General features: G+C 40.4%; 1 protein-coding gene across 5 annotated transcripts in view; it reads left to right on the forward strand.

The window, feature by feature from the left end:
- Positions 1-25,691, forward strand: part of pik3r3b (phosphoinositide-3-kinase, regulatory subunit 3b (gamma)) — a 252,924-nt gene that overhangs the window by 106,131 nt on the left and 121,102 nt on the right. For all 5 annotated transcript variants that reach the window (XM_074636385.1, XM_074636384.1, XM_074636383.1 and 2 more), the window contains 3 exons: positions 6,423-6,554; positions 18,723-18,915; positions 22,187-22,272. In XM_074636385.1, coding sequence (XP_074492486.1) covers positions 6,423-6,554; positions 18,723-18,915; positions 22,187-22,272 — 411 coding nt within the window. The remainder of the gene's footprint in view (positions 1-6,422; positions 6,555-18,722; positions 18,916-22,186; positions 22,273-25,691) is intronic.

The raw sequence follows: 25,691 nt of genomic DNA on the forward strand, positions 1-25,691 counted from the left end.
TCAGAAAGACACATGGACTAAGTCAAGTCTATTTTATTTATATAGACCAATATCACAAATCATAAATTTGCTGATATAAACTAACATTGTAAGAGATTGGTAAGGACTATCTACCCAGTTCAGCCACGATGGAGATATCAATGTCTGAAGTCAAGAAACCTGTCTTGCCAACAAATTTGAGGATGTCGGTTTCAATGAATTATAATTTGAGCTGTAGGTTTGGTGATTTCAACATATTGACCTGGGGAAACGTACATTGAACATTTGACTTAGGGTAAAAAACACTGCTGAGAACATAAAATCCTTTGAAAGGTCTCCGTAATGTGTCATATTAAAAGGATATTGGGCTGGGGAACATAGGAACCTGGCAGCATAGATCCATGAGAAATGCCCCCGTTTACACATGCTCTAATTGCCACAGTGTCGGCTGGTTCTTTTTTCACATTGTATTTTTATTTTGGCTACAAATCAGGTCATTCCTGTTAGCCAGAAACATTTCTGTCCCCATGAATTACTTCCTCATATTTTCTTTAAAATGTGTCAAATATTTATAACAAATGGATTAAATTATAGATTACGGTCTTCTTTTCACATACCTTTTTTGGGTACATGTGCTAGATTTTACCATGCCCCCTGCAATACAAAGTTATAAACTTCTACAAGCCATAACATTATAAAATACTGAAAATAGTCTTTAAGTATTTAATAGGCTTTAAACTCAGAATCAGAAATGACACTATGCATGTAACAAGCATATATTAACACACTCCCTGGTCTGTCCAAAAGTAATGCAAGAGGGGTGCCCCGTGCGTTGGTCTCTGATGCCGAGGGTCACTGACCAATTGGCGGTATTTGACGAATTGGTAGTGAGAATGTTAATGTCAAAAATGATCATATAATGCAAAAAACTTGAAACATCAATTTTTCCAAAAGTGATATGAGGCCGAAATGTTGCTGTGTAACAAATTGTCTCCATTAAATGCTGCAATATGGTTTCTGCTTTTCCTTTTTAGCTACTGTGTCATGCAGCCTATCTTTACCTGACCAGGCTGCCCCGAAGGCCCCTTGGCCCAACCAGACAGTAAACTGGGTCACTTGCATGTACAGCTCTGGAGTGACATCAGCGCAAAAATTAAGCATTCATTAATCCCAGTAGGGCACAGACAGATCCTGGTTAAATAGACAACCAATTTATCTGGTGGTTTCTGATATCCGACCCCAATTTCCATGGTGTCTGCTGCAAACAAATGGCTGCTTTTGCTCCAAAGGACTGTCTGTGTTTCCCGTAATGGATTAAAAATATTAATTCTTAACAGTCTGTGAAAGGTCTATGGCAAATTCTTTTAAAATCGTATTTATTTGTCTCCGGATTATGTTCATCTGATTGCTCATAGCACTACATAATGAAACCCAGTCACATCAAAGAAATCATGCGCATTTCTTGAGAACAATCGTGCCTTTTTGCTGTTAGCGTGGGAAAGACAGACGGTCATGTCTCAGCAAAATGTGTCCTAAACAAGCCGTTTTTGTCATCGCTGCCTCCCTCCGCTCTTTGAAGTCATAACTAACTCATGACCAGCCAACACATTGTCTGGAGTCATACATACACTATCTGCTTTATTGGAAATCCTGTTTTGCAGACCTAAATATTGTCATTGTCTGACACACAGAGCCCTCCTTGTACAGAGTGACTCAGCATTTAACCTAACAACCAAATCAAACAAGGAGATCGGTTTCATTTCTCACCAATGTCTGGGGTTGTTCAGCCTGAAAAAGATAATAATCAAAAACTGATGAAATGTGAAATACAATGAAAATGGTATATTTTTGTTTGAAACTACTTTTGTATAGTACTTAGCCTCAGAGTGTTCGTATACCTTGGAACTCTCTCCTCATATACTGACATGCTAACTGATGGCTTTTCTGCAAAGCCTAACGCATCCATTGGAACAAACACTGGCTGTGTCACACAGTGTCTTTTCATGCCTGAGAGTTGAGACCTAAGTACACAATGGATGTGTGTTACAAACAAAAGTAGTGAAGGTACAGTTGCCAGGATGTGCTGATCTGGGGAGTAAATGTGTTAAATTTGCTGCGCTCTGAAAGGGTCGACACTTCATGACACAAGACTGTGTGTTACAACATATGGCGGGCCTAGCTAACGTGGTTACCATGCCATAAGCCTGTTAATAAAGAAAGTAGACAAGCTAAAACAGCCTGGGGTTCAGTGTTAACACACTTGTTGCTGAAGCTTCTTGCTGTAAGTACACATTAAAAGTTAAAAGTAACCTAGATGAGTGTATAATATGTGTATAATTTCCCTTCTGGAAATTTTGATAGCTGTTTAAGAGAGATTTTAAAGAGTCACCAAACCAACTGTATAACTAAGTGGGGAAGAAATAAGATGGGTTGTATGTAAACAGTTTAATTATGTAAAAGTGTTGCATAATTAAATTACAAAATAAATGTAATTGTAAGCAGTTACTGGGAAAAGTATGTAATTAAATTATAGTTACTAATCAAAATGTTAAATGTTGGTTAAATCTGAATACAATATTTTCTGAAAAAAACTTATATAACAACATTCATTCTGTAGCTCTTTACCAATCTTAATTCAAGTTATATTGAAGCAATTTTAATAATTGTCTTGAAAGTAATCAGTGTTCAATTGAATTGAGCTTTTCGACTTTATTGCCCGGTTTAAAACATTTGTAATGTAACTAATAATCTGTAACCTATTATCTCTCTAAAGTAACCTTCCCAACACTGTATGTAAGTTCCCCTATTTCAGCAAGCATCATAATTAGCCAGTATTGTCAGTATCTTTTCAGAATCAGATTCACTTTTTTCGCCAAATGTATAATGTACACAGGAAGTTGACTTGGTGATACAGCGCAGTAAAACAAGAAAGTTAAATGGTTGAGTTAAAACAAATAGAGAAAGTTAAATGCAAGTATTATATACAGTAAAGAATAATTAAATGCTACTGTACGTTATGATACTGTTTGGCATTGTATGCAAGTTAAGAACAATAAATATGCTGCATAATTTTACATTTGCACATACTGCACAGTCAAAATACTGCATATATTGCATGGTCCATAGTAGGGGGGGTTGTGCTGTCCCGTACAGTGTGTGCACAACATAGTCTCACAGCAGTTTGTGAAATAGTCACGAAATTTAATCCATTTGAGTCGTGTACACAGACACAAATTTCCTTTTTTTTGGTGACGCTCAGCACGACTTTCAACAACGTATTTTTTGTGCGGTTTCCTATGAATGTCCAGCAACACGTGACACAGGTGTCAATTTCCGCTTTTCAAAATAAAACTACTTGGTTAGGTTTAGGAAAAGGTCACAGTTTGGGTTCAAATAACAGTGGAAGCGGCGTAACTTAAGTAAGGAAGTTACGTGGCAAATAAATCAACTTTGACTTGTGGTTTCACACGGGACAAACACTGGTCTCCTCGGCGAAAGTCCTGCGTTTTTTGACCCACCCATCCACCTCAACACATTCCCTATGTGGCATTTATCGCTCTTAATACTTCCCGGTTCACAATTATGTGGATTACATACAAATTGGTTTTGTGTTTACCATCACGAAAAAATGGGAAATTTGTATCTATGTACATGAATCAATACATTCAATTTTGTGACTATTTCACAAACTGCTGTGTGTGGGCTGGTGTCTAAGTACGTTGGTGTTGGGGGGTGAGGACGAGGGGGGCTGTTGGCGACGATGCGTGCTGCGCAGACATCGAGGCGGGTGTGATGGGTCAACGAACCTTCCTACTGGCCCGCTTTCTGGCTCTGGCATTGTGCAGAACACTCACAGGCACCTGTTCCTGGCCATGACGCTTTCCAGTCTGTGATTCCGATCATAGCTGTAGCGCATAATGTAGAAAAAAGATATAAAATAAACGAAGAATTGGAAGCTCAAACGAAAAGTCGTGAGCACTGAAACAGCCATGGCTGCCAACACGGAAGTCAGGCGCCAGGGGACTTATCATCTATCTTCTTTTGTGCAAACTATTATCACCGGCACAAATCCCAACCTAATAAGAAATAGCACTCTCAAATTAACAAATTACAATCTGCTCTTCAGGAATCAAATTGTTTTATGCTCGAATACCCCTCCACCCACACACACACACACACAAGAAAAGTGTATTAATATCTTTTCATGAGCCTGGGTCCCATGGCAACACCAAATTTGCTCTGTCTGGGTGTTGGGATGATCGAATCCCCCAGACATATCACTGCACGATAACACAGGCCTCAGCACTGCGATGTGAAGAGGTCATCCATTGATATTAATGGGCTGGCGGGTTACTGGCCTGTGGTGATTGGTTAAGTTTATTCAGGCATTAGTTAGAGGGGCAAATCAATGAGATTTAACTGCCGTTTTGACTCCAGAGGGTCGGGTGCATATGGTGCGGAGAGGGGGCTGGAGGTGGAGGATGGGATGAGGAAGATGAAGGGTGGAGGGGAAAGGAAAGCAAAAATAGGAGCAAATGGAGCTGGTGTAAGGAAGATGAAAGATAAAAGGCAAACAGGAGAAAGGTCAAGGAGCAAGAGAAGCTGGGGGAAGGACAAGTGGAGGTAGAGTAGAGGAGGAAGGTTGAGGTGAAAGATGGAGGACAGAAACAAGGTCCTGTGGCGCCGTGTGGTTTGTCCTTTGCTAATCTGCTGGAGCGCTCACGCAGGCTTCTTATCTGTTGTTCTGTCTATCGGCCGATAGATTTGTAAATTCTCTTTGAGTTGGACATCTCAGCATTTTTTTTATATCTGGCTGAGTTACAATAGTCCCTTTTCCCAGAGACAACTGGCCGTGAGACTTGACACCCACTGAGCAATCAGATTACCACTGACCCAGTACCACATTTATTTCTCTGAGGCTGAGTTTTTGACCAAAGCTGGGACCCCTTTGGTCCCTACAGTTCATTTTGCACTGAATTCACTTCCTGAGGTAGTACATGTGCAAGGAGATGTTGATTTTGGTCCTTGTACCAGTTATTTAACTGTTTCCAGAAACAATCAGATAATTCTGCCTTGAACACTTAAAAAAATCTGTGAAAAAAAGTAAAATATGAAGTTTTACTCCACTCCCCCAAACTAAAAAAGGGTTCATCCCCTGAAGAGCATGAAATGTGCTCGTAAAGCTTATTGGCCAGTTGGCAGAGGAAAGGTCAAAGGGCGACTAAAATTATAACTATTCATCCAATTGGCACCATGACTATCAGCAGGACTGTTTTAACAGAAACATAGTGCTTGTATTTCAGATTACCATCGTCATCATGCAAATAGCCAGTGGACATTTTTTAAATGTGGTTCCGGATCTCTAGACCACATCTCAGATTTTTTCAGTGATTTATTTCAGATCATTTTCAGTGAAATATGAAAACAATGTCTGAATGAATAAATGAAGAGAAACAATCGATTAGGACCATGAATATCTGTACAAAGGTTTTTGGCAATCTGGAATTTACATTTTATAGTAACCTTGATCTGGCAAGAAGTGATTGAGATTTCTTGTTTTAGAGCAAAGTGTTGGACTATAGGAAAGTCACGATACCAGAAATCTAGTAGTCGATACCAATACCAGTGAAATTCCACAATTCTCGATACCAATTCGATACCACGGTAAAAAACTAAAACAAAACCATAAATCCCATGTACTTCAACATACACTCCTTCATTACTATTTGTATATACTGTTTTTTTTCCGAAATTATTATTAATCCGAAGATCCGCCTCAAGTTTCTCGCTAAAAGCTACATCGTACAAGATTTGAGCATATCATGGTGATGTTATAATTTACCTTTGGCCAATACTCATTTTTACTTCAATGCGCCATAATGTAACTCAATGAAACCTCCGTACATTAGCCGTTAGCTCTGTTATTTAGCCAAGCAGGACTGTGTTGCCCAACGGCTGCTAACAGCTAAAGTTAACTAGCTCTCGTCCTGCCGATTTCAACATGGATTTGTTGTTCACAATGTAGCATTATCAGGGAATTTTCTATCGTCTCACCCGTTTCACCCAATTTCCCAGTACCTGCGGAACTGTAGAAAAACGAGTACCGTCACGTCAGAATTTTGGCATTGACATTGGTTCTCAAGAACATCCCTATTGGACTGACTAATGGACTGACTAATATTTCCATCTTGGTACTGAATTTGCCGATGGGTCATTGTTTGTGCGACATCTAAAAGTGAATGTGATTGCTATTCCTTCAGCTTTTCCGACTGACTTGTGTTTTGCCCCTCAAATTTCTCCAACACGCCTTCTGATCATCTGGCCCTCTGGGCATGTGTCCTCAGAAGGCCTGTTAGATAACCCATCCAAAAAACATCACTATATCATATACATAATGTCTAACACTTCCCCTTTGTCCTCCTGTCTGTCTTTTGTCCTCTCAGATCTGCTCTCAGTGGACCTGGACCAGTATGATGTGGTTTCCCTGACTGATGCTCTCAGAGGTTTCCTGCAGGACCTGCCCGCCCCCATCATCCCCGCCACGGTCTACAGCGAGCTGGTTTACACTGCTCAAGGTACAGTGTGGTACACCGCAACACACACAGGTGCACTGATGTTAGCCAGGGCTGAAAATGTATTAAAGGGTCAGTTCACTCAAATCACAAAATTGCACTGTACCTCTAGTGGTATGTAGGCAAATAGAGACAGGTATCTTAAAACCTAGACGAATAAAAGCAAAACGATCTGCATAGAAAGTCTTTCTTTACATGTATTTATTTATTTTTATTTGAATGAACCAACCCTTGCTTGTACATTGAAAAGTGATTATGAATAAAATCTAGGATTGTCAAAGTTAACGTGATAATAACTCGTCAACACAAATTCGTTTTAACTCCACTAATTTCTTTAATGCATTAACACAACTTGCAATTTTTAGGTTGTAGCAGGCTCAGATTGAAAAGCTAGAATGAGTGTCCTGGCGTCATATAATCCTTAACCTTCCATAAAGCTAAGGAATCCATTGGTACCAACCATGCCACTGTAGCTTGTTGGGAAGGAGGTTAAATAACAATCCAAACGCAAACATTTTGGAGGAAAAACTGTCATGGCCATTTTCAAAGGGGTCCCTTTGACCTCTGACCTCAAGATAAGTGAATGAAAATGGGTTCTATGGGTACCCAGAAGTCTCCCCTTTAAAGACATGCCCACTTTATGATAACCACATGCAGTTTGGGGCAAGTCATAGTCAAGTCAGCACACTGACACACTGACAGCTGTTGTTGTCTGTTGGGCTGCAGTTTGCCATGTAATGATTTGAGCATATTTTTTATGCTAAATGCAGTACCTGTGAGGGTTTCTGGACAATATTTGTTATTGTTTTAAGAGGGGTTAAATACTTGACAAATCTCCCTTTAAGGTACATTTTGAACAGACAAAAAAATGTGCGATTCATTGCGATTATAATCAATTGACAGCCCAAATTTGAATTAACCAACCCTTGCTTGTACAATGAAAAGTTGATTATGAATAAGATCCTAACCAGGTAAGGCCAAAGTTCAAGTTTTGGGAAACCTTTGGGAAGCAAAACTACCAATAACACAACCATGATTTAGAGTTTTTCCTGTAGCTATAAGCAGCATTTTCATGGCTGGTGAGTGGTGTGACTCTAGACCTCCAGCTGCATCCTCAGTCACATGCTTTCCGTTCTCACGCACTTCAGGGCTAAACTCAATCCGATCCCTGGGTCGTTTTTTTTTTCCTTTGCCTCTGTCACTTGGCGTGAGCGCCGACACTCGTCACACCTGACAGATTCCTGCCATATCTGGATGTAAAGACGACAAGGCTGTACCCTCTCGTCAGCATCAAATTCTTGCTAATCCCCTGACAGCTCCAGGGTTCAATGAAAACAAACTCTGAGCTGAAACGTGGCTCCTCGCCAGGTTCTCTTCTCTCTTTTCTCATTTTCCGTACAGCTGACCTGCCTGTACACCCTTTCACCTGCCGCCCACCTCGCCCGGCAGGCCCTCCTCTCTCCGGCTTTTAGGAACTCTCACACTCTTATCCATCTTTAATGAACCCTGCCTTGACATTTGGAGTTTCCTGCTTTGCGTGGGTGCTGTGCGTGCCAGTGTGCGGAAACAAAAGAAAGTCAGACAGACGGACAGACAGACGAGTGTGTGTTAGTGTTGTGCACGTTAGCGTGTGTTTGCCTGAACTTCCTTGCATCGTCTGAGCTCGCAAGGAAGTTCACACCAGCTTCCCTGCAACCTCCTCCCAAAATATCGGCTAAGCTCCTCGACATGATCTCCAGCTGAAAACCCCCTCAATTATGTAGGTGCTTTTCTCTCTCTCTCTCTCTCTCGTGGTCCCGTTAAGTGACAACCCTTTTTTTTATTTTACTTATTCATGGAAACATTTTAAGTCAGGATAAACCACTTTGAGAGGATGCCTCAAGTATTTTGCGCGGGTCGTCCGAGGTTAAGCCCATTGAAATTGAACTTCTTATTTAGGAACGGGGTCACTTGAAGAGCAACGAGTGATTTCTTCTGTGAAATCAGAGGGTATTATACAGTAAGGATGAGTCACGCAACAATACTGAGAGATCCCTGAAAAAAACTAATGGCTCAAGGGGTGAGACTTTTTTCTGTCCCTCTCTGCTTCTTCTTCTTTTTTTAGCTGCCATTTACTTCACCCGGTCTTCAGGTCTACATACCAGAGTTTCTGCTGGATATATTCCTCACTGAGCATATAGCTGCACATATAGTGTGTTTCACTTGTCCTCAAACCCGTCACATGTAGCCTGATAATGACACTAAATTACCATTTGCATTTCTCTTCATTATTCACTGTGTTCATTTGAGCTGTTTTCTGTTTGGGACCAGCTTATCTTTCCTTAACCAATCAGCATTGACTGCTGCAGTGTCCGCCCCTTTGACGTCATTTTTAGTCGACGCAGAAGCTGTGGTAGTGGTTGCTAGAAGCAGTTAATTTATTTCTGTAGATCAACATACAACAACCGGCACAGCTGCGTCGATCTCATCCACGTGTTTCTCCATTTTCTGTCGTCATTTTCCTGGCTCTAGAACACAAAGATGACATCCCTGTTCTTAACCCTGCCTACAAAGATTCGGTTGTGTTTCCTGCTGTCAATGAGCACAAAGCTTGACCTGTTGTATGACTTGCAGAACAAAGCAGAGATTGGGGGCAACGATGCAGAAGTATGGAGGTGCCTTGATCGTTACTTATGTTACCCCATATAACCCTGTATACAAAATTGCGTTCCCATACAAATAAACTGCATTCTCAATTGCATTTCGAGGGGAAACATATTTTTCCCTGGATTACGGTCCCAGTTTTAAGCAGTTTTAAACACGTGAATAACGTCGTAAATTGAAACAAAATGAAACAAAAAAACGCAACAAAACTACTTTTCTAAGTTTAGGCAATTTACAATGCAAGTTAATTGTATGGGCATGTCATTTTTAGGAGACAAGGCTGTTAAGCTTGGGCTGCAATTAATTATTTGTATTATTTTATTAATACATGGTTATTTCTTCCATTATCTGATAAATGCCCATCATAATGACCAAGGTGACGTCTTCCAATGACTTGTTTTCTTGAACCGTCTTAAACACTCCAAAACTCAAAGATATTTGAGCATGCGACGTCGGTATGAGCGTATCACCAGAGTAATGATGACAAGTCAGGCTATAATGGCCTTCCTGTACAATTGTATGGCTATGATTGGACCTTTCTAATCAGCTAATAATCAAGAAGCAGATGAGTGAGCCAGTAGGCTAATGGTGGTGCATGAATGAAGCAGCTGATGCCACATTCAGCCAATGCTCATCCTAAAATAATACAATGCTCCCATACGGCGGTAACAGCTGATAACGCTGTCCCGACTGACAGCGCCGTTGCGGAAGTGTAGCACCCACCTTCCGGTTCTCCCCAGGTTAACACTGCTAGCTCTGTCAGCAGTGTTGCCATTGTTCTCTCTGTTAATCATGTTAGCACCCTCAGCTGCGAGGCGCCAGCTCAACTGTCGCCATGTTCAAAGCTGTGCGGAGGCAATAGACATGCTCCCAATCTCGCATTTAGCACCTTTTATTTCAAGGCTTTCATAACCATGTCCATCAAGTTGATGGGAATTAGTCTTAGCTGGACTCAGATATAGACAAATATACAAACAGTCCTGTCACCACAGCTTTATCAGCCGCAAAAATAACAACTTAATTTGTAAATTTGTTGCATACTATTCTTTGAGGGTGCGCCTTTGTGAATATATCCATATGGATGGAATCAGTAATACTGTCCTCATATGAAGACAGTTACTGTGTCCCATTGTAATCTAATCCCTGAGATTTGTTGATGTTGTAACAGTTAAAATCCCCTCATATTCCTTTTTAATTGTTACCTTTCCTCTGGCCATCCTGCTCTCTGGGAGAGGATATCTGTTTCATCTGCGCCCGTTTTTCCAGTCAGTGGCTCACCATGTGAAATCCCCATTTACAAAGAAAAATAAAATGTCCAGAGTTGCAAGGGGTTTTCAGATACCTTTTTCAACATTACTGACCCACCAGTGGGAGAGTTGTCATCACCCCCCAAAAAATAAAGGTCTTGAGATTGAGATAAGATGTCTTCTTGAGAGACAGTCTTTAATGATACCATGGGGGGAAATGCGTGGAGAAGATTTTGATTGAAGCTCATTTCAGTCTAAAAATATGAGTTAATGTGCGTCATCGCAGAGTTAAACTCCCATTTAACCCTCAAATTAGTCCAATCATTTTCTATTTCAGTGCGGTCTTCATTCCGTTTTGTTGCCTTCTTTTTTTTCAGTGACAGAATAATTACATTTGTTGTCATCAGATGGCTGTAATCCTCCTATAATCCTCCTCTCATCTGATCCTGTAACATCCTGACCACAATCAGCCTTTTGTTTCCAGGGCTGTGCCATTTTTTGGTTTTATTATCTCCAGCTTTTTTTTTATTTAAGGAAAAACGCGAGGATGGTGATGCTGTCACATGTGCCAAATCGCCTTAACCCATTTTAAAGTAAGGACGGCGGCAGAGGAGAGATGAGTACAGTTGATGCTGTTTGTGGTTTCAGGTCGGTAGGAAGTTACAGCCTGAAACATTCAAGTTCTTTCTGTATTTTAAAGTTTTTTTTATTATTTTTTAAATCTAAAAGTCACAGTTCACGCCTTCTTTATTTTTCCTCATCCTCCTGTCTTCGGTCTCTGAGTCACTTATCTTAATAATTTCCTCTGAGACCTTCGACACTTCCTCCCTCTGCCCTATTTCTTTTTCCTTCATTCCTTTTCCTCACCCCCTGCCTCCTTCCCCCATGCCTATATGTTTTATCCTCTCCCCGTCTTTTCCCATTCATTAGTTTTGTGAGTTAGTTAACCTTAATGGTCTCACAGAGGTCATTGTCTGTGAGGATAAAGGCCAGCTGTCTGAGTCTGATTGACCACTGTCCATCTGGACCTTCAGAGGGTCTGTTGACTCCTTTAGAGAGGAGAGGCAGGACAAAATGTTGTGTTTAATTGGACTATAAGGATCCGATTAACTTACCATTTTATCACTCTGATAAGCCAACGTTTTCCATATTATTCTTTTTTTAACTTGGACTTTTGGTCATAGTATGCAACCAAAAATATGTGGACAGCCAAACAACGTATGAGCACTCACCCTAGCCCTAACCCCTCAAATACAGAAAAAGCATTCTGCTTACAAGATAACAAGTCGTTATCGTCAAGGGGAGTTTTTTCGTGCAATTAATTCACACGTCAATTAATTTGATTTTTCTGAGCTTTTGCACCGCGAGTAAAGGCATCAACCAATCACGTTATGCGAAACCATAGACTCTATATAAGAAGTGGATGTGTTCACCATGATGTCACCCGTTGGTTTGTGGACTATTTTACTCAAAATGGGACCATCATTTACTAAATGAACATCAATGAAGCGTCTTTGAGTTCTTTAAAAGCGCTATCTAAGTTGAATTAATTATTATTATTATTATTATCATGCTGTATTAAAGATGACTTGAAACTAGCAATTGAGACCATAAACTCATGTTTACAATGTTTACTGAGGTAATAAATCAAGTGAGAAGTAGGCTCATTCTCTCATACAATCTCATTTTCTATACAATTTGACTTCTTTTTGCAACCAGAGGAGTCACCCCCTACTTGCTATTAGAAAGAATGCAAGTTTAGTCCGAACCAAGAGAGAAAACTTCAAACAATACTCTTTTCAATCCTTGACAAAGGCAGCACAGACTAGATCCACTCCTTCCATTATTACCTTTCACAATAAAACCCCTAGACACATACAGTGCCTAAGTGTTTACCAGAGGGACCTCACTCAGAGCATTTAGCTTAAAGGGAACTCAATAAAATAGCTTACAGTAGTTTAGGCTATAAGACAATATAGCTCAGACAGACAGCCAGACGATGCTCTGGGTCAATAGGATCTCAGTCGTTGGTCCTCTGCCTGCACAAATCTATTCAAACTTTTTATTGAACAAAACAACATGGCGACGGCCAAAATGACGAATTTGAGGCTTCAAAACCTCAGTCCACAAACCAATGGGTGACGTCACGGTGAGTACAGTCTATGATAGATGAATTCATCCAAAACCAACAGACCAACACGGCAATGTCTTTCAAATCTTGTTTTACGCTCACTATTACGTCTCCTCATGTTTAAGATGTTGACTTGCAGATTGTTTAGCAATCAAATTTGCTTCCTGTTTGATCTGACATAAATCCGAGTGGTCAGCCATCACCTCTGCTTTCTGAGGGCCTGGCATGCTCTCATGCTCCTCAGTATCTTAGCCAAAATGATGCACCTGGACATTACCCCTCAAACTTTGCATCTCTTTGGCTGGCTAAATACCAAACTCTGTGCACGGTGGAAGAATATTGAGCCCAAACTGATCCTTTGTCCCGGCACTGACAACTCTATCTTTGCACACCTAAATTAGTGACACGTGGGAGAGCACCAGAACCTGATTTAAAGTTATGATCTTATTTGTCTTTTTAAAGCTTTTAACGATTTAATGTGGAATGGATTTTCAAAGAAAAAAGATTTTTTGATTTAATTACCTAGATGGCTATTTCTGTTTCCTCAAGATGTTTCGTGGAAAAACTGACCTCATTCCTGGGATCATCTGATTGGATAATCTATTTAGCATCTATGTATTTAAATGGATTTAGTGTAATGCAATTAAATTAACTTTATCTGACAGACACCTTTCTCCAAAGCAACTTACAATAAGTGCATTTAATGTCAATAACTGCTTACAGTGTGTTCATTGGCTGGATTCTTTTAGGAAATGGGACATGGTGCTTGTTCGTACACCTCCAAAGAAATGATTCAGGCTATCGTAAAAAAATTGTCATATCAAATATATGTAGAATAAACCATCAGTAAGCGAGAAGGTAAGGGAGTCTTTCACATTTTTCTTCTTGTTTGCAAACGAAACAGTCCGAATTAAGAAATGAAGCAGACGAAAATCAGTTTATTTTCCTTATCTAGATGAAATTAATTTGAATGACAATTATATCATAAATAGTCCCGTGATAAAGCTCTATCTTTACACCACCCTCCTCCTCCTCCTCCTCCTCCTCCTCCTCCTCCTCTCCCCCCCCCCCCCCCCCCCCCCCAACTGTCCAGTTGTCCAGTCCTCCAGAGTCCCGCGGGGCCAGATGGACAGACTAAGTTCCCTCTCCAGCCTTGACCTCTATTGACCGGCGGGGTCAACCACAATCCATAATAACAGAGGGAGGAGGACAGTGTGTGTGTGTGTGTGATATGGTCATGTATGATCAGTAGTGGTCAGACAGAAAGAGGTGACTTCCATGACCCCCATCAGGCTGTAGCAGATTGTCACCCATCCATCACCGCCCACCTGCCCATCCAAAACACACACACAATAACACACACCTCAAGTGTCCCTGAACTTCCTTGAGTCTCCTATTCACTACATTTATAACTATTATGATATTCATTATATCAAATATTATGATATTCATTATATCAAACCCCATTTGTGATACTACTTATAGTCATGGTTTTCATCAATAATGCCTTTCCATTCTGTAATTACCTCTAGTCCACCAGTCTGCGTGGGCTTCAAACTGCAAACCCGCTTACAGAAAATGATGCATGGGTGTACTGGACATTATGTGGACTAAAGCAGGTGAATACAAGAATTCACATAAGGTGTCACATACGACGGCGTATTAGGGCCATTGTAGGTAAAAAACAAATTAATAAATAAGGGGATGGGGGTGATATTCAGAGAAAAAAATTTAAATTTCCGAGATTAAAATCGTAAATTTGCAAGAAAAAAAACTTGGATATTCTCGTAGATTAAAGTCACAAATTTACGAGAAAAAAATCACAAAATTGCGAGATTACAAAGTCATAAATTTACGAGGAAAAAAACCCAACTATTTTTCGTTACCACAATTTTGTACTCTAATATTTGTTTTCTCTTAAATTTACAAGTGTAATATCAGACAATATTTATGTTTTTTTTCCTCGTAAATTTACGACTTTAATCTTGGAAATTATGAGTTTTTTCTTTTTTCTCTTTTTTTTTAATTACAAAGGCCCTAATACGCTGTCATAGTCAAAACATGACATCATGAATCCCCTCAGCCCAAAGTTTGTTTGGCTGCACTGTAAACAGATACATCAGTTGCTCCTCCTTTTGTCATCTCTGACAGAGAAGTTCAATGCATATTTTAAAACAGTCTTTATTTAAAGACCAGAATATGTAGTAAAGATACAGAGAGACATCACACTATTTACACAAATTAAATATTAAAAAGAAAGAGAAAAAAAATACAGAAATAATGCTTGAGAGACTGTTTTGATGATGTAGTTTTTTTTCATTTTTTTTAAATAACAATCCCTGTCTAGACAAATGAAGTAAAATCATTTTATGTCATGTAAAGTTATGTTTTCGCGCTGGATTTTTAGACATTTGTGTTATTATGAATGTTGATGTGATTTTGAATGAGGTCTGACCACCAGAGCCGTGGGAATATGGAGCCCGTAGTTCTCTGTTTCTCCATCTATTCAATCAGTCAGCTGTCAAATATACAGTCAGTTGTTCTGTCAGTTCTGTTGCCACTCTGTGTTATTGGGATCGATTTGAACACAGTTCCTGCACAGAGGGCCAAACACACCAACGCCTCACATAGTCAATCAATACATATCAGCATTCTAACACCTGGATACATACAACACGTACACATGCAGAGCACACGCGTCACACAAATCACTCAACGATATGAATTTATGTCAAGCAGCGGTCCAGTTTAGTTACACCTGCGTGTCGAGATGGCATGATCGGTTTGGACCAGTTTATTATCTGCTACAAGACACTTCTTTATCTACTATAACGGTAATTAATGGAGGGTTAGGAAAGGACAGAAACGCAATTTTGTGCATTTTCTATTGAGTTTTTACTTTCTGTTCACTTTAGATTTACTGTGATTCACACATCTGATTGTCTTATAGTTAAGTTTTGAATATTTAAGTGAGTCATTTTTCTGTTTAAACCTACATTTGCACCATTAGTCAATCTTTACTGCTTATTTCATGTCTTTGAAATGATTAAATACATCACATAATCCTGTAGTTCTTGTAAAATCTCTCGGTTATTCTTCTTATCAAAGTAAAAGACTCATATAAGAGGTTAATATTCAAGGTTCTTCATGTTTTATAATGATCAGAATATGAGATTCCTCACTCATATTCATAATCCTTTGAATAAGAGAAGATGTTTTTTTTAAATGGGACATTATGAAATCAAAGAGATGCAGTGCTTTTATTTGACTTACCTCTTATATCTTTTTTTCCTTTTATTAAAATGTTACCCTGAGCCATTGCTGTGCTCTTTAACATACTTGCAAAACATGAATAAAGACAAAATACATATACAGGAATACTGAATATTAATGATACTCTACTCCCCCGACAAAAAGCCAATGGGATTTGTCCATTGGGTTTTTCGGTTATTGCAGAAAATAAGCTCTGTTGCAAACAAACGTTTATGATACTTAACGTTTTGTTCCATAAGATAATCTCCACAAATGAACACCACTTTTATGATTTTTGGAACGTAAATGCAATCAGCAGAAGTAAAAAAGCATAACTTTAGGCTATAGACGAGTATACACGACGAGGCTGTAAAGGCGGACGAGTCGGCGTGATGACGTTTAGTAGTCTCATTTAGCCACTTGTTAGCAACCGCCGTTTTGAAGACATATAAAAGCTTCAAAATTCACAAGTGGGGTATTTATTGATGTATTTTATATCGTAGAACAAAATGTTAAAATCTCTCAAGCTTGTGTTAACCACAGACCTTATTTCAGGCATCTGACTAAAAAACCCATCGACTTCAGACGAGGGAACCGGAAGTGCTAAAATGCTAACTCATTTCTGGGCTTTAGGACTCATTCCTGTAGCACTCTATACAGCGTATCGATGTACAACGTATTGTCATACAGCGGTTCATGTGATATCTTACTCGTCACATGCATAAGGTCTTTTAAAAATAAACTTCCGTCTTCAGAGAAAACAACTTTGTGGTTTGGGTTAAAATAACTACGGAATTGGCGTAACTTAAGTACGATAGTTACGTAACAAGTAAATCAACATATTACTGAGCAGATAAGGCATGTAAAAAAAGTTATATCACTTTTTTTTTCTTTTTTTTTCAATAAAATGACATAAAATAGTCAAAGAGATGTAATGCATTGAACTGTGGTCCAGTGTAAAAATAACAAGTTGCTGTTTAACGGAGAGTTTTGTGCCAGACTGTTTGTTTGTTGTGAGCAGTAACCTCAGAAAGTTTCCGCCGGTTGCCTGGCAACATCACACTGACAACATGGCTTGCAGCTTTTTTCGTCAAGACAGTGAGTAAGCATATTTCCCCCAAAAAATGTTTCCAAAACTTTATTATAAATTCAGACTTCGACCATAACAACACTAGATCTAAAAGAAGAGTTACAAATGGGATCCCTGAGCAGAGCCGACAGCAGACTCAGACGGAGATAAATGGACTTGATAAGTCTGTGCTCTCCCACTGAGTTTCCCCTCGTCATAAACCCGACACACAGCAGGCTCTGACACAGATGTTTTCTTGTTTGCAGCTTGTTTGGGGCGGTGAAGGGCCTGTGGTGAGAGCGCTCGTCAATGCGTCTGGTCCTCTTCAAACACGGCCCATTGTGTGAACCCGAGCTAACACAAGAAAAGGACTCGTATTATTCCCTGCGCCGCCTCCCGCTGGCTCATCTCTTTTTTTCACAAGCATCCGTATACGAGGCCCCTGTGATTTTTCTCCATAGTGCCTGTCAGAGTAGCTGGCTAGCAGCTGGCTGCTGGACTGGGTCTGAATTCAAATCACTGATGTCCCGCCAAGGCCATACATCTCCTCAAAGTCAGCGAGCAGTTGGCTACATGCTCGGCTGGATACTGATGGAGGTGCAGCTCACCGGGCAGCGCAGCAGGGACGTCTGCTCTGTGTTCAATGTCTGCTAGTGAAGTGGTGGAATGATTTTTAACGTGATAGATGTTTATTGCATCCAGGGTGTCTGCTCAGCTGTTCACCGAGATGCTTTCATCTCACCTTGTCTGATTACTGGTCACATAATGATACACCAAGGTCTTCTTTACTTCTGTTAAACAATTGATCTGAACATAATGTAATGTTGGAGCCAGTAGGCAACCGTCAGGCTGTAAAATACACCTTCCAACAATATAATTGGTAAAGACCTCAGAGACAGTGAGAGAAAGATGATGCATGCACATCTTTATAATGAAATTTCAAGTAATGAGCAATCGACTACAGGCTACTTTTTATAACAGTTTGGCTACATTGAAGGCGGAGCAGATGTTCTGCGCAATGTATGCGTATGTTTTTACCGGCTACACCTGCATGCCACATACATTATGGCGTAGGATTGTGTTAAAAACTCACAACGTGTCTAAACAGCCTGCATAGCAGGAGCAGCATGTTATCATAGCAGCAGCAGCAGCAGCAGCTTCAGTGCTCCATTTGTGTCTACACAGGATGCGTTCAGGCGCTCAATACTGTGCCTGAACGAATCACCTGCATTTTAGCAGTGCTCAGAGCTCAGCACACAATCTTTGTAGTTACGCGCAGCTCTCATTTCAGCTATCAGTTAAGGATAAGTTGGCGTATTGATAAAGAAAATGAGATGAAGGCTGATGGAAACAGATATTTCAGTTTTTTTTTTTTGCATGAGCTACTTTAGCATCTTCCTCTAAAAAAAAAAATGTTCCTCGTTAGATGCTTCTGCTTCAACAGAAACACAATGAATAAAGAATAGATGCTAATGCTAATGGTATGTGTTGACAGAAAATGCATTTATGAATAACATATGGTCAATTCTAAATCTTGGAGGGGAACAAAATGCAGTGGAAACAGTCTTGGAAATGCATAAATTGGGTATGACTGGAAATAAGCCCAATTGTATTCAGCAGGTGGGTTTAAAGGAGTTAACTATGTAAAAGCTTGAATAATATTCAATTATGGGAACTTGGGATCCTATAGTATCTTCTTGCATTTTAACATAGGTGTTTACTTTTGGCCCGTGGCTCACCATTGAGTTCCAGTTTTGGCCCTCGAAGGGAAAACGTTTGTCCGCCCCTGGTCTAAAGAAACCGTCCTGGTATTGCTTTTTGTCTTGTAGAGAGTCCGAGTGTGGAGGAGTGCGGGGAGAGGCTCAAGAGGATCCTGGAGTCTCCCAGCATCCCTCAGGCCAACCACCAGCTCCTGGTCCACCTCAGCAGACACCTGGCCCGGGTCAGCCAGCTCAGCCAGGCCGGCCACCGGCTGCTGGGACAGGCCTTCGCCGAGGCCGTCTTCAAGCACTCTCCCCTCAGGTAGGCACAGGTTTCACCCTTCATTCACTCCATCATTCATTCATTTACACATTAACCCTTTGTATTCTATCAACTTCTTGGTTCAGTTATTCATAGTTTAGCTTAATACCACAGCCACAGAACACTTCTGACTGTTGTCCATTGAAATCCTCTGCCGTTACAGCTAAAACAAAGTTCAACAGTTTGACCGTGATTCTTTTTTTTTAAAGTTATTTTTTTGGGGGCATTTTCCATTTTTATTGAGAGGACAGTGGATAGAGTCTTGAAAGGGGGGAGAGAGAGAGTGGATACGGAAAGGGCCACAGGCCGGATTCGAACCCGGGCCGCCGCGGTCAGGACCAAGCCTTGATACATGGACGCCCGCTCTACCAACTGAGCTAACCCAGGCGCCCTGACCTTGATTCTTAATCGGTGCTCGAGGTGTATAAAACTCCAGGTAACCATAGCAACAGTACTGAAGCTTCAGGCTCTATTAGCAGTTAACTCAGTGGTGAAACTAACCTAACCATGTGTTACACTGACTACAAAAACACTTTAACGGCCTCTTTTTAATTTCGGGACGTGGCTGTGCTATAAGAGACATGTTTCCAGATGTTCATATAAAAAAAGAAAAAAATGCAATCCAAAGCACCTCTTCATCTCGCGGCATTTTTTTTACCTCCACGCCGTACATTACTTTCTTTTATGAGGACTTTATGTTGTGTGTCATTGCTCACTTAATGGCTTTTTCATTTCTTGATCTATTCAAATTCCAGTCAGGTTTATGTGTGTGGTTGTTAATCAGTCTCTGAGGGACAGAGGAAATGGAACACACCTTTACTAACAGAAGAGGTAACCAACTTTCTTTGAACCGCTGGTTGTGGAAGTATTTTCCCGCCACTGCAACTTCCTGAAACTTTCTTTTCATACCTAAATGTTCCTCATTGAAACACAAAAGTGCCCCAGATAATGTAATGCTAAAATAAGTTTGTGTTATGGCCGCAAGTTTAAATTATATCAACTTTGTTTTTGAGAAGTTATGTTAGGTTTGGCAGATGGCTCTTAATACTGCAACTTTGCAACCGTGACTTTTCTTTCCAGAATACATATTATTATTAGCGTTGGGTGATATGGCCAAAATCTTTTATCACGGTATGAGTAAATTTAAATCACGGTAACGGTATATATCATGATACACTAATTGTTCTATAAATTCAATTAAGTAATGGTTTATAATAACCATAGCTTGCTGTACTTCATCACATTTGATTATTTTCCTCTTTTTTTTGGAACTTCCATAAAAACAAAAATAGCTGCTTCACATGAAACAACACTTGAGTTAAAAACAGAAGACTCTCAAACAAAAGACTCAGACAAATAAATAACAGCCTGACTTCAGTCAGTGCAATATAAAAATCAAAGAAATTTGTATTTAAGTGTGTACCAAAAGCAAAAATCAACTTGACTTTTCCTGCAGGATTTGCTCATCTTTCAAGCTGACAAAACGCTGTCAACATAAACTACAGTGTGCAGATGTCTGGTAATCATGTAACCAGAGTTCTTCATCATCTTGGGTTGGTTGGGATGCCTCCTCCAGTTCTGTATTTTCCTCCTCCATATTTGCCCAAATCATGTTAGAGTGGATTTGTGAGATCGCAGTCATGTGTGATCTCGCGTGATCTCGCCTTCACATGATAATTGCTACCATGGTGGAAGCGGTATTGCCAAACCTCTACTGGTGGACAGCATATACGGTCATATCACCCAACCCTACAAATTATAAAATATATTATATTCCCATATTGCTACTCTATAGATGCTGTTGGGCAACTGTTGATATAGTAATAGAGAGGTGTAATTTTGTGCAAATAGCAGAAAAAAACGAAATCCTTCATTATTTTTAAGCTGGTAAATTATCATTTGGCACATTTTATTCTGTACATGATTTACGGTCTTTGAAGAATTATATAAAATGTGAGTTTAAATCAAAACACAATCACAAAAGATGAAACTGTTAGAGGTACTTTTTTCCATACAGCTGTGAAATATGATTTATGATCTCTTTCAACCATTTATTTCAATGTGTTGCGTAAAAAACATCGATCATCCCAAACACAGTCATATCTCTTGCAAAAGTCCCACAGCATTTGGGTGGTTTCAGTCTAAATTTGTGAATCAGCCAGCCAAAAAAGCAAACAAACTTTTTGGCTGAATGAGGCACTTTTTTTTATACGCAATCCACAAGTCAACCACTGCTCATTTCCACGACAAACCTCATGTCAGCTGAGTGAGATTGTCTTGATCCAGCATAAAAAGACCTGGTATTTTTGTAGTAAAAGATCCGCCCCTACTAACAGGAAAACCAAACATGATATTTGGCTCAGTTGTAATATCAACATCCTGCAGTTTAGGAGCTGGCTGTTTGAACACTGAGAGCGTGGCATTAACGAGGCTGATGGTATTGTTTTGTTTCTCTGCACAAGCTCGCCTGCGTCTGTTTTTCCAGAAATTACAGAGGAATTTCTCCTCGCAGCGTTGTGTGCGGTGGAGATGTAGTGGATTTGTAGTGAGTCAGAAGCAGTGATTGTTTGCATGGCCTGGTCAGTCAATTCACCTCTGCCTTGCACAACAGGCAGATAAAGAGCGAAGCAGCATATCACGGCATGCCGAGCTATTTCAACCTGATCCAATCTTAGCTTATTCCGTGTGTGTGTGTGGTAATGTTGATTAATGCTACATGGTTCTGGAGTATACACCTCAGTCTGCAAGTATTTAGACAGTCACACATATCTTACCGTTTGGGCTTTACTGCAGCATGCTGAGGGTCAACTATGAGGTCTGCCTCATCAATGAGACACACTGTTGCACTGGGTGACATGTGGCTTCATTACCATGAACCAGGCGGCAACCTCCGGGTTCTGAGAAGTGAAGCCAATGCTGAAGTGCCTTAAACTTGCATTCTTTCTAATAGCCAGCAGGGGGCGACTCCTCTGGTTGCAAAAAGAAGTCTGATTGTATAGAAGTCTATGCAAGCCCCCAGAAAGTGCGGCGGCCTTTGAAGCAAATTTGACATAGTGGCCAAATGGTATAATTACAACTTCCGTGTCCGTCACGTGATGCCATTTGGCCCAAAAATACTTTTTCCCATAGACTTACATGGGGAAGAGACATCTGTAAATCAGATAATAAGATACATTTTTCTTTAAGGTAAATCAACTTCCCAGTACAAACACTTGAAAAGCACCATTTGGTCCTAATTTGATCACAGTTTCTCTCTTGTTTTTGGCAACAGTGCGGACGTGAACCCGGAGCATCACGTCAGGATCTTGGAGGCTCTAATCGCAACCGGAGGTCTCATGGAGATGCAGGCTGCACCAGGTAGGATGAAACACATGCAAACAAACGTTATCCCTTCTCCATCTACACACACCATATGCATACACTCTCATATTCCTTACTTTTTCCATCCATGATATTTGCTTGTAGGTTTGTAACAGTATATTGTGGCATGATATCGCGAGATGTGATGATATCACTTGGTTTGGACTCTTTTGTGAAACTGTAAAATCACTTCAAAGCTTATCTGCTCCGTTTCTCAATTTTCAAATGTTTCTGCTCAGTGACAAATTGTTTGAAGTTTGTTTCTGAAGTGTATACATTTCTCATGCTGGAAACACGACATTCCCTTTTCCCTTCCCCGCTGCACCACAAACTGCAGCGGAAAACACACGTTTGGTTTATGAAATATGTGGAAAACACAAACTTTTTTGCCCAAGCTGCTGTGATAAATTGGGCATGAAGCGTGAAATAACAGCTTTAACTTTGCTCTCCTCGGTTTACAGCCTGGATGTACAGAGTTTGTGGTAACAAAAACACGGCGGTTTCAGGATGTTTTTTTCCTCGTTGCATTCCTGCTTTGCTGGACCGTCGCAGCTGAGAGCGAGGGGTACGAAAGTGAGCGTGGCAGCTTTGGGTTAAGTGCATATGGATTGCACAGTTTGCATGTTTATGTCAGGCCTCAGCAATATTTCCCCGAAAGTGTAGAAAAACGACATCCTTTCTTGGACTAAAATGACCCAGAGGAGAAAGATTGTCATCTGATCTGATAAAAGTTGTAGGCCTACATAATAAAGCTGTATTTAGCTAAACCAAAACTTATCCTGACCTGACCCTTGCTATGCTCCTCACAGTGGCAAAATTGTAAACAAGATATATTCTGCCATCTGGCTCATGCATCCCCATTGAAACAACGTGTAAAAACTTGATGATCACCGCAGCCATGCTTATAGATCAGGTTGCAGGGTGCAGAGACTGCTTGTGGCTTTAACCTCCTTGTGAGGCTTTGGTGTACGTCTGCAGAAATAAAATGCTGTGGAGAGATCAATCAGGCTCCGTGAGGACGAAAGAAAGGTCAGACAGCAGGTGTGTGGCTGATTGTAAAGGGTCAAGCCAGTCTGCTGAGGTCGCTTTCTTTGGGTCAGTGCGCGTATGTGTGTGTATAAATGTCAGTAGGTCAGCGTGTGTGTGAGGTTGTACCGGTCCGTTGAGGGCCACGGTGTTAAGGCCAGGGTCGACATATTGGTTGTAGCAGTGATTATAGTGGCTGTTCAGGGGTTATGTTTCCTTTATATGGAGACAGTGGTTCATTCAGAGGTGATGTTGGATAGGTTGTTGGACTAGTGAGCAGATGAGAGTCCGATTTATGGTTAAAACACAACCAGGCCAGGACATAACCTGGACAAAAATGCATCTTGTATTCCTATCTGTTTACTTCTCTCTGATATGTCAGAACTATTATTAAAAAAAATTGCTATTAATTCCTTTGGAATATCTCCCACTGATATTGTTGAAAACACCATCTTGACAGGCCTAGCAACAGTAACCAAGGGGCTTAACGAATTGAGACCTTACTGAATTTAAAGAAACAGTTTTAAATCTTTTAAGGAGTCAGATTTCGGAGCCAGCGACTACTGACCCTTAGTTGTCCTTGATCTTAAGGTACTTTTGCTTTGGCTTCAGCTTTCGGGTGTAGTGGTGATTACCGTTACTCACTGCAAAGCAATGCAGCAGACAAACACAGACAACACACACACACTTCATAGCGCCACAAATCAGACTCCAACGTAGGTGGGACTCCGGTGTCATTTGTTCGATTTTCATTTTTTGTGGGTGACACACAAAAGGACGGGATGACGTCTGGAGGACGATCAATAATTCATGGAATAAACCTCCGTCCTGCGGCGTTGGGAGATGGAATGGATACATCAGGGGTCGGGGCTGGACCGCCACTGGAGATTTGTGACTTTTTTTCCGATTCAGAATATCTTTAAAATGCAAATGTCGAAATGTAGCCGGACGGGAAGCACGCACAACATGAGCAGGTTGATTTAAAATTTCTAAACAGAATCAATATTTCACAGGACTTCTTCTCAGGGTGTCCTGGTGTTACTTGTGTTTCCTCATTTGCATGTTTCATCATGTTGGGAATTCTCTCTAAATACCAGTTTGTTTCTTTGTTTTTTTTTCTTTGAATTTGTAGGATTTAGTTTGGTACTGAACATATGTAAATATCTCTTTTTTTAACATTTAGAAAGTTCTGTGAAATCAAGTTAGTAAGCTACATTCAAAATAAGCAGGAGAGGAAAAAGTGTGTGCATACTTGTGTGTCTCTTATAGGTGTGTGTATTGGCAGACAGGCTTACATCACAGCAACAAAAGATGGAGAGAGAGAAAGCGGGAGGTGTTTCGTGCTTTCTTTGAAGTGCGTCTTTTGTAACATCTCTTACACAACCCTCTGTCTCGCTCTGTGGGGTGTCTGAAGAAAAGCCTGAAAAACCCTCTCGGTGCTTTGTAATCAGGGAAATGATGTGGGAAATTGCACTGATGTAACACACTTACACAGGCTCAGGATCTCTGTCTGCGTCTTATTTACACATAGTCATATCGCGAGCGTCCGGGTTTTGTCCAGACAGCAATTATCTGCTTAAAAAGTTAGGCGTGAATTCAGCCGAGACACATTAGTTCTGCATTTTAGCTATACCTGGGAAACCAACTCTGACCAGGAGAGATACACTGGAAAAGTCTGTTAACTTTAAAATCAACATACTGAAACAAAGCTGAATACAAAACAGCAAAATGTAGATTAGGGCTGTGAATTGGCAAGAATCTGGCGATACGATACATGTCATGGTACAGGGGTAACGATTCAGTATATTGCGATACATTAAGCAAGGTGATTTATTGTGATTTTTTCCAAATTTTAGGAAAACTGTCATAGTATAAAGAACACACCATTTTAGAATAGGCAAATATAACACATTTGTACTGCATGCAAAAAACTGCATGGGATTAGCATAAAGTGGGTATGTTTATCCTTTGAGCGTTATGTAGCCTCCTTCGCAACAAGCTAGAATGACATGGTCAGTACCAATGGACTCTTTAGGTTTTCTAGTTTCATACGATACCAGTATCTTCACTCTAGCTCTAAAGACCCAGACACACTAACCCGACATCACAGAACTAGCGGCGACATCGCCTTTGTCTTGGCCAAAAAGTTGCACTCAAACACACCGCAAAGACGACCACTTGGCTTCATTCCAGATGGCCATGTCACTGTGAAAATATACGTGTATTAGAATGATCAGATGAGATGACGATGCGAAATGAGAAAAAGCCTTCTGTGTGTGCCCTCCTGACTTAACTCATTAGCTGGCTTTCCTCACTTCCGTTCCTCTTCTCGTGCACTGATTCGTTTAACAGCCAATCAGAGTGGTTTCTCTCTGATTGCAACGACGGGC

This window comes from Sebastes fasciatus, chromosome 5 (assembly GCF_043250625.1).
Source record: "Sebastes fasciatus isolate fSebFas1 chromosome 5, fSebFas1.pri, whole genome shotgun sequence".
NCBI lineage: Eukaryota > Metazoa > Chordata > Actinopteri > Perciformes > Sebastidae > Sebastes > Sebastes fasciatus.